Source organism: Diospyros lotus, chromosome 11 (genome assembly GCF_014633365.1).
Source record: "Diospyros lotus cultivar Yz01 chromosome 11, ASM1463336v1, whole genome shotgun sequence".
Classification (NCBI taxonomy): domain Eukaryota; kingdom Viridiplantae; phylum Streptophyta; class Magnoliopsida; order Ericales; family Ebenaceae; genus Diospyros; species Diospyros lotus.
In genome coordinates this window covers 21,553,691-21,567,930 of record NC_068348.1, presented here as the reverse complement: position 1 = coordinate 21,567,930, position 14,240 = coordinate 21,553,691, and the positions used below count along the sequence as shown (strand labels likewise).

Here is a 14,240-nt window from a genome sequence, read left to right as displayed (position 1 = left end):
TGATCATATGACAAGTTTGGTCAATTCTATTTCGGATTATACAACTTATAGCACAACCATTAATATTTCTATGGCTAATGGCACAACCTCTCCTGCCTTAGGGTTTGGAATAGTTAGTTTATTGAAATTGAAGTTGAAATCTATAATTTCCATCTTATTGTATTTTCCAGGACGATGATTGGCAGTGCTTAGGAAAAAGATGGTCTCTACTATATTTCAGGAGATGTTCCAGCAATTCAAAATTCTCCAAAAAATAAACTAGTTGTTGCTATAACTACTAATGCCAATGCACTGCTGGGGCATAAACACCTAGGACACCCTAGTTTTCCATATCTAAAATCCTTGTACCCTCGTCTTTTCATTAATGAGCAATGTATTCTTGCTAAACAACCTCGCTTTCATTATCCTATATAGCCCTACAAACCATCTATACCTTTTCATTTGATTCATAGTGATATTTGGGGTTCTGCTTGACATTCAAATCTCTTTGGTACTCACTGGTTTATAACCTTTATTAACGATCATACTAGAGTTTGTTGGGTTTATCTCATGAGAGAAAAATTTGAGGCTAGTAGCATTTTCAAACAGTTTCACAAACTTATCTTGAATGTATTCCAATCTTCCATTCATGTCCTTCGAACTGATAATGGTTGTGAAATATTTCTCTCATGATTTCACTTAATATCTCTCCAAACATGGCATATTCCATTAAAGTTCATGTCCATATAGCCCTCAACAAAATATGGTTACTGAAAGAAAAAAAAGACATCTTCTAGAGTTTGCTTGAGCTATGATGTTCACTAGTTATGTTCCTAATTCCTACTGGAGGGAAGCTAATCTCACAGCTTCTTACCTCATCAATCGTCTTCCCTCCAAAGCTCTTCAATTTCGAACCCCCCTCAGCACTCTTCGTGATCTGTTTCCTAATGTTCGTCTCCTTACTTCTCTTTCCCCCAAGGTTTTTGGTTGCACTATGCATATTCACAACCACAATCCCTTTTGAACAAAATTTGAACCTAAAGCACTTAAGTGTATCTTTGTTGGGTATTCTCTTTCCCAAAAAGGCTACAAGTGCTATTGTCCCTCCTCTCATAAGTTTTGTGTCTTATGATGTAATTTTTTATGAGGATCAACCTTTTTATCCTCACACCTCTTTCCCAGGAGAGACTGCAAGTGTAGATTGGCATTGGGATCCCACCTGGTCTCTTCCCATGAATGACCCTATTGACTCTCAATTGGGAATGTGTTCTCAAGGGGGAGCATCAACATCAACTCCTAAAAACTCATTGACAACTGCTCCTGAAAATTTAGTTATAGCTCCTGCTACTTCCATTACAACTCCTGAAAACCCCCTTACAGCTCCCGAAAACTCTTATGGTTTATTCTTGGCTGCATAAAGATCCTCGGCAACCTCAGCACTGCCAAGCATTGGATTTGGAGCATAGTCCACCCGAGGACGACACTACAATGCTTGATGATTTAGCTGTTCTTATAGCACTTCGAAAGGGGGTAAATTCTTGTGTTTAAGTACCTTATTTCTAATCATTTGACTTATTCAAAGTTGTCTCCACAATTCAGGGTTTTTATTCCAAGTATAGACAAGATTGAAATTCCTAAGACCATCCAATGTGCTTTGAAGGATCCTAAGTGGCCGACTACTATTTTAGAGAAAATGAAAGCCCTAGTTGGTAACAATACCTGGGACATAGTATAGTTACCCTCCAATAAAAGTGTGGTTAGATGTAAATGGGTATTCACAGTGAAATATCATGCTGATGGGAGTATTGATAGATATAAGGCTAGATTAGTGGCCTAAGGTTTCACTCAAACCTATGGGATTGACTATGAAGAGATATTTGCTCCTGTGGCTAAATTAAATTATGTCAGAGTATTACTCCCTCTTGCTGTTAATTTGGAATGGCCTTTACATCAATTAGATATTAAAAATGCCTTCCTCAATGGAGAACTGGATGAGAAAATCTATATGAGGGTTCTTCCTGGATTTAAGCAAGAAATGGAGGTTGGAAAAGTATGTAAGCTTAAGAAGTCTTTATATGGGTTGAAATAGTCACCAAGAGGATGGTTCAAGAAGTTTAGTATGACTCTTAATCAGTTAGGATATCAATAGGGGCAAGCGGACCATACATTGTTTACAAAACATGTAGCAAATGGAAAGAAGGTTATCTTGATTGTATATGTGGATGATATTATAGTAACAGGGGATGATATTCAAGACAATAGAGAACCTAAAGAAGTAGTTCAGATCTGAATTTGAAGTTAAAGACCTAGGAACAATGAGATATTTCCTAGGAATGAAGGTGGCTCAGAGTAAAACATGCATTTTCATCTCACAAAGAAAATAGAAATTTGGAGATAAGATATTTAAAGACCTAGATCTTTTGAAAGAAACAGGTATGCTAGGTTCTAGACCTGCTGGAACACCAGTAGAAAAAAACTAGAAATTTGGAGAAATCAATGATGATGCATCAGTAGAAAAAGAAAGATATCAATAGTTAGTGGGAAAATTAATTTATTTATCTCTTATACGGCTTGATATAGCCTATGTAGTGAGTGCGATAAGCCAACAATATATGCATTCTCTTACCCAAAGACATATGAATGCTGCTATTCATGTCCTAAGATATCTAAAAGGGACACTTAGAAAGGAACTATTATTTCTGGAAAATGGTGAAAGAGGAATTGAGGGTTTTGTTGATGTAGATTAGGTAGGGTCTATTGAAGATAATCGGTCAACCTCAGGTTCTTGCACTAAGTTATAGGGAAATGTGGTTACATGGAGAAGTAAAAAGCAGTCAGTTGTTGCCCGCAACAGTGCTGAGGCAGAATTATGAGCTTATAGCTCAAGGGATCTGTGAAGTAATTTGGTTAGAAAAGTTAATGGAAGATTTACATTTTCCTTTGTCACAACAAACAAAAGTGTACAATGATAGCAAATTAGCAATTAGTATTGTTAATAATCCAGTTCAGCATGATCGAATGAAGCATGTGAGAATAGATCGAAGTTACATAAAGTGGGAAATTGGAGGAGGAATTAACCTGTCCTATATCGATACAAAAAGTCAAATTGTTGATGTGTTTACCAAAGCTATGGCAAGTTCAGGTTTTGAATCACTTATTGGCAAGTTGGGAATGACAAATATTTATTCACCAGTTTAAGGGGAAGTGTTGGAACGGATAACTGGAATGCCCGATATTAAAGGGATAAGATTGTTGGAGATAAGATACGTCTCCAAGATTGAAGGGATGAGGCAGCTTAGAAGATAAGATTGAAGAAATTCAGTAGAATAATGAAAAACTACCATGTCTTTCCTTCATTAGCAGCTAGAATTAAATACACAAGACTCCTAGATTGATACAAACTTATCTCCTAAATTTTGGCTACTAGATAAACTCCTAAATTCTAGCACAAGATTACAAGATAAAATAACTTTAACTAATCTATAGATAACATACAAGATATACAAGATCAGTTTGAGGATAATTCGGGAGAATTATCCTCCTCTCTTCTAATCCACAAAACATCTCCTCAATCCTTTAGGATTGGCCGCATCTTTATCTTTCAACACCCCCCCCCCTCAAGCTGAGGGATATATATCAAATATTCCCAGCTTGCTCCTTATCGATTCAAAGCCTTGTTTTCCCATAGCTTTGGTCAAAATATCTGCATGCTGATCTTCTATTGGGACATAAGTCAGCTTAATGTTTCCATCCTCTAGCTCTTGTTTGACAAAATATCGATCAATTCGGACATGCTTCATCTGGTTATGCTGCATCGGATTCTTAACAATGTTGATAGCTGATTTGCTATCACTATAAAGAAGCTTAGGGGATGACACTGGTATAGACAAATCTTTCAGCAACCTTTCTACCCATATCATTTCACAAATTGCTTGAGCAATTGAGCGATACTCTGCTTCAGCGCTACTACGAGCTACCATTTGTTGTTTCTTGCTCCGGCAAGTCACCGAATTACCCCATAATTTTGTATAATAGCCAAATGTGGATTTGCTGTCTTCCACAGCCCTTGCCCAATCGGAATCTGCATAGCCTACTATTCCTTTGTCTCGACCTTTTGTAAATAGCAGACCCTTACCTGGTGTTCCCTTAAGATATTTAAGGATATGATAGGCTGCTTCCAAGTGTCTCCTAGTTAGTGAATGCATGAATTGGCTAACAATACCCATAACATAGGTAATGTCAGGCCTTGTGTGAGACAAATAAATGAGTTTGCCTACCAACCGTTGATACATGCCTTTGTCTACTGGATGCTCTTCTTTTCCTTCTCTATTCTTCCAGTTAGGTTCTAGCAGTGTGCTTGCTAGTTTACACCCTAGTTTGCCCGTCTCTTTTAGCAAATCACGCTTGTACTTTCTTTGGGATACAAAAATGCCATCCTTACTTCTTGCTACTTCCAAACCAAGGAAGTATCGTAGTCCCCCCAACTCTTTTACTTCAAAGGCATGTCTTAACTGTTCTTTTAGCTTCTCAATTTCTTGGTTATTGTCTCCCGTGATGATGATATCATCCACATAGACTATTAAAATTGTTCTCCTTCCATCCTTCTCAATTTTTGTAAAGAGGGTGTGATCCGCTTGTCCCTGTTTATATCCCAGCTTGTATAGAGTATCACTAAATCTTTTAAACCAAGCTCTAGGTCATTGTTTTAGGCTGTACAGAGATTTTTTTCAATTTGTATACCTTATCTCTTGTAGTGTCTTTCTCAAACCTCGGTGGTATCCTCATGTAAATCTCCTCCTCTAAGTCTCCGTTTAGAAAGGCATTTTTGATGTCCAATTGGTGCAGTTTCCAGTCCAAGTTTACTACTAAGGACAGTAGAATCCGGATTGAATTGAGTTTGGTCATGGGAGCAAAAGTTTCTTCATAATCCAAGCCTTGAGTTTGAGTAAATCCTTGAGCTACAAGCCTTGCCTTATACCTTTCTAGACTTCCATCTGATTTATACTTCAGAGTGAACACCAACTTGCTGCCAATTGCCTTCTTTCCCTCTGGAAGATCCATAATTTCCCATGTACCATTTTTTTCCAAGGCTGCCATTTCTTCCATAATTGCTGTTTTGCAGTTTTCATCCTACAATGCTTGATAAACATTTTTAGGAATAGCTACATTGTCTAAAATGGAAGTAAATGCCTTAAAAGAGGGAGACAATTTTGAGTACTCGATGAAATCAGTAATAGGATGCTTGGTGCACATCCTTCTACCTTTCCTCAAGGCAATTGGAACACTTAGATCATCAGCAAGTATCAACTGTTTTGTCTGGACTTATCTCCAGGTTGGACAGATTGGTTGACTAAAGAGCAGCTTTAGGTCTTCTAAAATAAACCTTTAAAGGTTTAGTCAAGTCTTGATCACCCTGTTGGATTTTGGTCTCCTTTTTCTCCCCCCCCCCCCCCCCCCTGACGATATAGGAATGGGGAGATGGATGCTCGAGAATGGGTAGGTCTAGGCTAATGAGCTTCAGTGGAAGGAAGACTAGTAAGGGGATTGAGAGGCACGAAGATGACTATACTCCAATTGTGTACTGAATCTTCATGTTGAGTAGTATTGTGGAAGAACGGTTGATTCTCGAGAAAAGAGACATCGCAAGAAATGAAGAACTTACGGGTTGTTGGGTAGGAGAGCATCCAACAAACACACATTTGAGTGCTTTTGGGTCAAAATTCGATGAATTTAACTGGTTTTGGTGTATGAAGGAGGTACACCCGAAGACCTTAGGAGAAAAAGTGTTTAAGGCCCTGGAATAGTGAGGGCCAGCTTTAAGAAAGACACTTAAGGGAGTTTTAAAGCTCAAGGTCTTTGAAGGAAGGTGATTTATGAGATAGGATATTGTAAAAACAGCCTCTCCCCAATACGAATTGGGAACGGATTGGGTGGACATAAGAGCCCTAGCTATCTCAAGTAAATGCCGGTTCTTCCTCTCGGCTACCCCATTTTGTTGGGGTTTGTATGGGCAAAAGCTTCGGTGAACAATACCGTGCTCATTTAGATAATGGTTAAAGTCATTTGAGAAGTATTCTCGACCATTGTCACTTCTTAAAATATGAATGGAAGCTTGGAAAATATTTTTGACCATGAGATGGAACCTCTTGAAAACCATATAGGTTTCAGATTTGTCCTTCATGAGGAAGACCCAACAAACTCGCGCGTGATCATCAATAAAGGTGATGAACCACCGAGTGTTTGTTAAACTTGAAAGTCTGGCTGGTCCCCAAATGTCACTGTGGACTAAATGAAATGACTGAGATGGTTTGTAGGAGTGTTTCGGATGAGTGCTCTTAGTTTGTTTTACAAGAATGCAATGTTCACAATAGAAATCCTAAATTTTATTGATAGAAATTGAAGGGTACAAGACTCTAAGAAACTCGAAGCTAGGGTGCCCTAATCTTTGATGTCATAACATTAAATTAGATTCTGAAACTGCAGCTAAAGAGGATTGAACAAATGACCTAAACTTCTTTTGGTGATCCAGATTGGCAATTTGATATAAACCTCCCTTCTCTTCAGCTTTGCCAATCATCTTCCCTGAAGATTTGTCCTGAAAAACACAATGAGAGGAAGAGAATATCATTGAGCAATCCTTATCCTGAGTAATCTTACTTACTGACAACAAGTTACATCTTAAATTTGGCACATAAAGAACTGACTCTAATCTTAGCCCTGCTACATAAGTTGTGCCCCTTCCTTGGACTAAAGTATTAGTTCCATCAGCCATAAATATAGTAATATTTTGATCACAAGATTTAAAATTGGATAGAATTTTAAGATCACCTGCCATGTGATCTGATGCTCCTGTATCTATAATCCAAACCCCTATAGACAGCCTTTTGGAGAACAAAGAGTGACTGATCTTACCTTGTTTAGCCAAGGATACCACCTAATTGCTATTGTTGTCCATATTTTCTGTTGTCTTTTGCATCTTGGTCTGATTCAACAACTGTTGATTCGACAACTATTGGAGGACTTCTAGTTGATCTGGGGTTAAAGAGACTGGCGTTGTTGGTGCTGAATTCCCCTTTTCAGATTCCACCATATAGGCGGATTGCACTCCCTTCCGTTGGTTTCTCAGTTTCCAATTGGCTGGTTTCCCGTGCAACTTCCAGCAGGTGTCCCTAGTGTGATAGGGTTTGTTACAATGGTCACACCATTGCCTATCTCGCTGTATTTCTCCCTTAGCTGTGATAGATGACCGGCCACGAGATATGTTCAAGGTAGAACTTTGTAACATTCCTTCGTTTGTTGAACCACTGGGTAGCATCACTTTCTTTCTACTCTCCTCCCGTCTTACCTCAGCAAACACTTCTTTCATAGATGGAAAGGGCTTAGTCCCAAGCAATTGTCCTCTTACCTCATCCAAATCTGAATTTAGACCATGTAAGAATTCAAATATCCTTTCTTTAACCACCATCTTGTTATACTTCCTCCCATCAACCGAGCATTCCCATGTGATTTCATGGAAGAGATCCATCTCTTGCCATAATTCAGTCAAGGTATTGTAATACTCAGTTACTGTGTTGTTGCCTTGCTTTGTTGATCGAATGTTGGATCGAATTTGAAAACTTTGAGCAATATTCTCAAGATCTGAATAGATCTTTCGAACTGCATTCCAAATCTCACTTGATGTTTTGTAGAAGAGGTAAGTTCTTCCTACCTTTGGCTCCATTGAATTTACTAGCCATGCCGTGACAATGGCATTCTCAGCTTCCCATACTCCATATGTTGCTGAATCTTGGCTAGGTTTTATGGTTTCTTCGGTTAAATAGCCTACCTTCCCTTTTCCTTTAATCACAAGCATAACTAATTGGGACCACTCTCGGAAGTTGGTTCCATTCAGCATGTGTAGAGTAATCTGTAAGGAAGATCCATTGAAGGCTGCAGGAGACTGTGAAGAAGTTGCAGGGACTAGACTGCTCTTAGTTGGAAGAGGGATAGAAGTTCCCATACTGGCTGTTGGATCATCAGCCATGGCGCAACTTAAAGAGTTCTTTTGCAATTAGAACTCTAAATTATTGGTGGCCACAGAAGCTTGGAACTGAGCTTTGATACCATGAAGAAATTCGGTAGAACAATGAAAAACTATCGTGTCTTTCCTTCATTAGCAGCTAGAATTAAATACACAAGACTCCTAGATTGATACAAACTTATCTCCTAAATTTTAGCTACTGGATAAACTCTTAAATTCTAGCACAAGATTACAAGATAAAATAACTTTAACTAATCTATAGATAACACACAAGATATACAAGATCAGTTTGAGGATAATTTGGGAGAATTATCTTCCTCTCATCTAATCCACAGAACATCTCCTTAATCCTTTAGGATTGGCCGCATCTTTATCTTTCAACAAAGATAAGTTACCAAGATTAAAGGGATGAGGCAGCTTGAAAGAACAAGATAACTCCAGAAATTTTAAATTTCAGTTGATTTGTTTATCTTCTAAAGTCTAAATTCAAATCTGTTCCTGTTTTCTAGGAGATAGTTTAGATGGTTTCTTGTATATATATACCATTCTCGAATTCAATAAAATTGAAGTAGGATTTCCAAGATTTCAGCTTATTTCACATATATATGCCACCTCATGTGTTCTTTGGCTTGCATATATATAACATACTCAGTCGCATATAGTAGACTGACTAATGTTCTTTCACAATGTTAACACTATTAAATGGAGGAGTTGACAATTTTATGCTGTTTTGGAAAAATAAAGAATTAGCCCCCCCCCCCCATCTATACCTTTATATCACTTAACCACTTTGGACTAAACATCATATATGTAGACCCTTTAGTTTTGTTTGAAATGCTATAAATAAATTTTTTTATCTATCCACCCAACAAAGTGGAAGGATTTTAAACATGTGATATGATATGTTACTAAAAATAGTATTTCTTAATAAAATAACTAAAATTTTGCAATAACTGTATCTTTTTTTAGAGGTGTCTTGTTCATTCAAACATAAGTGAATATCTACTTCTATAGAGTACTTTATTACATATTTGTACCATAAGGGTATTTTTGTCCTTTTGCAATGGTTGACTACTCAACCAAAATATCTTTTATTTTTAAATTGAAGAGGAAGGATTGTGGTTTTAAAAATATCTTTTATTTTTGAAAGTAGAATTTTGGAGAAGACTATCTACATAATTAAGAAGAAGTTGGCTCTTGACTCTGAGCAGATAATTGAAGCATTCCAAATAAAATAGAGGTGTAAATGAGTGGTTTTAGTCAGGGGTTGGACAAGATAAAGTTACAGATGAAAGCGGTCACTATGATTAACTCTTTTTATTGAAGAGAGCCAAATGCAATCTTAACATCTTCATTTAACAGTGCTAACCTTAATTACCCTCTTCATTGAGGAAAAAAAAAAACCTTAATTACCCTCATCCTCCTTTTATATTAGAGGGGTCTAAATGCACATTTTTATGGTTCAAGGGGTTAAGTGATACAAGGAAATAGATGATGGAGGTTCTTTGTAATTAACCATTTTTTATTTTGTTTATTTTGTTTGATAGAATTTTCTATTTGATTTTTAGTCATAAAAGCTATTCTCTTTTCCTCTAGGATGGACCTTTAAGGATTGAAGCCTCTTCTACTGGTGCCAACTCAACAATAGCCAAGATTGTTCGCCTGGTCAGTATCCATTTATTTCATTATGCACTCTATTCTATTGTAAAACAATTTATCTGGCCCATAATGGTGAAGGATCCTCCTAGAAATACTACCTCCCTACACTTGTGGCATACAACATATGGTATTGATGTTTTAATGTCATGTTTTTGGTAAATGATTTGGATTTACAATGGGAGTTTTTAACTAGTTTTTTACCTACTCTATCTAGTTTGTACCCTCTTCGAACTTTATATACTCTTATTTCAGGTTGAGGAAGCCCAAGGCCATGAAGCACCTATACAAAGGCTTGCAGATAAAATTGCCGGGCCATTTGTGTACAGTGTGATGACTTTATCTGCCATGACATTTGCCTTTTGGTATGAGTTTGATTATGTATTTGTTTTTATCATGTACTTTTAACATTTTAGGGGAGGAGGCCAGAAAGATGAGGCTGGAAATCATTAGTGTCAGGATTGGATCACACAAATTGCATAGAAAAATAAAGAAAGAGGACACAAAATTTAACGGGGCTTAGTTTCTCAATAGACCTACATCCATGACTAAAAAATGGCATAATACACTAAATCCTCACAACTCATACAACACAAACAACCAGATTACTATAATTCTCAAATAATCCTGAGTATTTAATTGTGGCACATCACAATCTTAGATTAAGTGGGTTATTTATAGGTAAGGATTAGGTTTCCTATCCTTGTCTGATGTAGGATTGGATTAATAAGAGGATTTATTACCATCTAATTTTGAATTTGAAAAGTTATCCAACAGTTCCTTCCTCAATTAAATTGCCTTACAGTTCAACTTTATTAGGAAATTGGACTATCTTCTCATTCTTTTGAATTGTCCTCGGTCAGTTGCCTGACTCCCCAAATAATTGAAACCTGGAATTCAATGAAATTGGATTATTGGAATACATTGAGACTCAAGAATCAGATAAGAAGGGGTAAAATAGATCAAATGTGTTGAAGGGCAAAATAGTCATTCTATGCCCTGAGTGGGCAAAGATTTTAAGCTGTCTGAAAATTGCTAGAATAAGTGGGCAAAGATTTTAAGGCATAAGGTCTAGTTATACATGAATATGGCATGAGAACGAACCCAAAATGAAAGTTTAGGTTGTTTACAGAAGCTAGAAAGTTTTGGGGACAAATTGAATGGATCTATAGCTAATGGGCTAGGGGCTATAGTGGGCTGAGATGTGTGCAAATGTCCCTGTAAGAATATGGATGAAAATGCTTTCAGTATATTCATATTGCTGCATATTACACCTATATATATACTCTATACCCTAAGATATTCTACTTTCTGTATTTACATAGATCTAGTTTTTGTAACACTCCCCTCAAGCTGGAACATAGATGTTAATCATGCCCAACTTGTTACATAGATAGTCAATTCTAGAACCATTTAATGCCTTGAATATATCACCTAGTTGTTTGCCTATCTTGACATGACCAGTTGATATAATGTTTTGTTGGATTTTTTCTCAAATGAAATGACAATCAACTTCAATGTGTTTGGTTATCTCGTGGAAAATTGGATTTGATGCAATATGAAGAGCAGCTTGATTATCACACCATAGCTTCATAGGTAGAGAATTGACCAATCCAATTTCGCTCATTAGTTGATGGATCCACATAAGTTAACACCTTGATTGTGCCATTGCTTGATATTTTGACTTCGCACTAGATCGAGATACCACATTCTGCTTCTTACTCTTCCATGAAACCAAATTACCACCAACGAAGACATAGTATCCCGTTGTCGATCTCCTATCAACCTTAAAAGACTCCATGTGTAGCTTTCAACATTAGAGTGCCCATGATTTTTATATAAGATACCACGTCCTGGGGCTCTTTCTAGGTAACACAAAATCTACGTTAAAATAGTCCAATGAGCTATTATGGGAGAGGACATAAATTGATTTACCATGCTGACATGATAAGCAATATCAGGATGAATCACGGTTAGATAGTTCAATTTATCAACCAACTTTTTATACATTTTAGGATTTTCAAACAACTGTCCTTCATCGGTTGTAAGTTGCAAGTTTGTAATCGTTGGTGCACTACATGGTTTGACCCCCAGATTCCCTATTTCAATCAAAAGATCAAGAACATGTTTATGTTGAGAGAGAAAGATACCTTTTTTTATCTCATTCCTTCAATTCCCAATAAATATTTCAACTCTCCCAAGTCCTTAGTCTGAAATCTCAACTTGATGAATGACTTAAGAGCTATAATGCCTGCATTATCACTCTTTGTGATAACAATATCATCAACGTATACAACTAACAATATTATACCAAACTTCGATTGTTGATAGAACACAGAATGATCATAGGAATTTTTTTTAAGTCTAAACTCTTGAACAACCTCACTAAACTGTTGAAACTAAGCATGAGGACTCGATTTTAGACCACATAGGGATTTTTGAAGTTTATAGACCTTGCCTGACTCCCCCTGAGCAAGAAACCTAGGTGGTTGCACCATATAAACTTCCTCCTGTAGGTCACCAAGAAGAAAAGCATTCTTGACATCAAGTTGATTAAGGGGTCAATCATTAGTAGTAGCCAAAGAGATAAATAGGGGAACAGAAGCAGGTTTAGCCACTAGAGAAAATGTATTAGAATAATCAACACCATAGGTCTGAGCATACCCTTTTACAACCGAACGGCCTTTAAGTCGAGCCACAAAACCATCAGAACCTTGACAACAAAGACCCATTTACATCCGATAGTCGTCTTCCCGGAAGGTAAATGAACTAGATCCCAAGTACCATTCTCATCCAAGGTCCGCATCTCATCAACCATAGCCCCACACCAACCAGGGTGTGAAAGAGCTTCAAATAAACATTTATGAATCAAGACCAAATCTAAAGATGAAATAAAGCACTAAAGGGTGGGAGACAAATGTGTGTAAGAAGCAAAAGAAGATATAGGATGAGCATATTGACGTTTACCTTTGTGAAGAGTGATGGGAAGGTCAAGGCTCACATCTGGAGATGAAAGAACCAAGGCCATCGTGGTGATAGAAGGATCTGCAGACAAAGAAGAAGTTGATGGAGGGTGTGAAGACAAAGCTCTGCGAGAATACACTTGAAGAGTAAGTGTGTTAGGAGACATAGGTGGATCAACATGAGTGGTCATAGTGTAGACCAAAATATCATCATCTTCAAGGACATACTCATGTTCAGTGGAAAACGGTGTGGTCTCAAAGAAGGTAACATCAGCAAAGACCCAGTACTAGCCAAGGGTAGGAGAAAAGTAGTGTTACCTTTTCTGAGTGCGAGAGTATCGAAGAAAAATGCACTTAAGAGATTTTGAATCCAATTTAGACAAGTAAGGATGGACATCATGGACAAAACAAGTGCAACCAAAGATAGGAGGTTCAATAGGGAATAGAGATTGAGAAGGAAATAACACAGAGTAGGGAATATCCCCCCCAAGGACAGACGAAGGCATGCGATTAAAGCATAAATCATTATGTCCCAGAAATGCTTGTTGGATGGTGGTAACGAGCACAACAATTTCAGGGCAGCGTCTTCCTCATCTTTTTCAATGTCAAGATTCTCCAAATCCAACAAAATTGAGTTATATTCTTTAATATGGGTTTTGATTGATGTACCTTCTTCCATTTGAAATCCATAAAATCGTAGCTTATGATGAAGTTTGTCAGTCAGTCTTGGTCATGTACACGACTCCAATTTTGCCCAAAGTCCAGCAGCCATATCTTCCTTGATGACCTCCTTAAGAACTTCATTTGACAAGCACAACTGGATGGAAGACATGCACTTATCATTGAGGGTTTCCTTTTCTTCTGCAGTCAGAGTGCTTGGCAACTTGTGATTTTCCCCCAGAGCTTTGTGCAGGCCATTTTGTATCAAAATGGCTTGCATTTTAACCTTCCACAATGCAAAGCTAGTCCTCCCGTCAAACTTTTCAATGTCAAATCTGGTTGCAAACATTGTGGAGAACACAAAGAGAACAAGAAGAGGAAGTCACCGAAAATGAAGATGAACGGTCACTGGAAGTTGAACAGTCACCGAAAAAACATGATCAGTCGCCGAAAAATAGCAACAGCCGCTGGAAAAGTCCAACAGTCACTGGAGGAAGCAAGAACAGTCGCCATAAAGTTAAACAGTCACCAGAAAGGCCAACAGTCACTGGAGGAAGCAGGAAGGTTCATTGGAAAGGTGAACAGTCACCGGAGGAAGCAAAACAGTCGCCAGAAATGCCAACAGTCACCGGAAAGTAGCAGGAACAGTTGCCAGAACGTGAGCAGTTACCAGGGAAACCAAACAGTCACTTAAAAGATGAAACGAACAGTCACTGGAAGAAGCAAGCACGGTCACCAGAAATTCGAACAGCCACTGAGAACAATATTCACTGGAAAAATTATGAGCAGTTGCCAAAAATTCGAAGCTACATTGCTGGGAGAGAACGAATAGTCACCAAGGAAAAGACAAAGAGTCGCAAGCAGTCGCCAACAACAAAAAAGCGCCGAAAAATCAAGCAGTAGTTTCGCCAAAAAAGAACGGTCACTGGAAAGATGAAACGACAGTCACTAGAAATGAGCAG

The 14,240-nt window shown here is 37.7% G+C and overlaps 1 protein-coding gene across 3 annotated transcripts in view; it reads left to right on the top strand.

Annotated features, from left to right (window-relative positions):
* Positions 1 to 14,240, top strand: part of LOC127813427 (copper-transporting ATPase PAA2, chloroplastic) — a 119,442-nt gene that overhangs the window by 39,937 nt on the left and 65,265 nt on the right. For all 3 annotated transcript variants that reach the window (XM_052354388.1, XM_052354387.1, XM_052354389.1), the window contains 2 exons: positions 9,596 to 9,664; positions 9,911 to 10,020. In XM_052354388.1, coding sequence (XP_052210348.1) covers positions 9,596 to 9,664; positions 9,911 to 10,020 — 179 coding nt within the window. The remainder of the gene's footprint in view (positions 1 to 9,595; positions 9,665 to 9,910; positions 10,021 to 14,240) is intronic.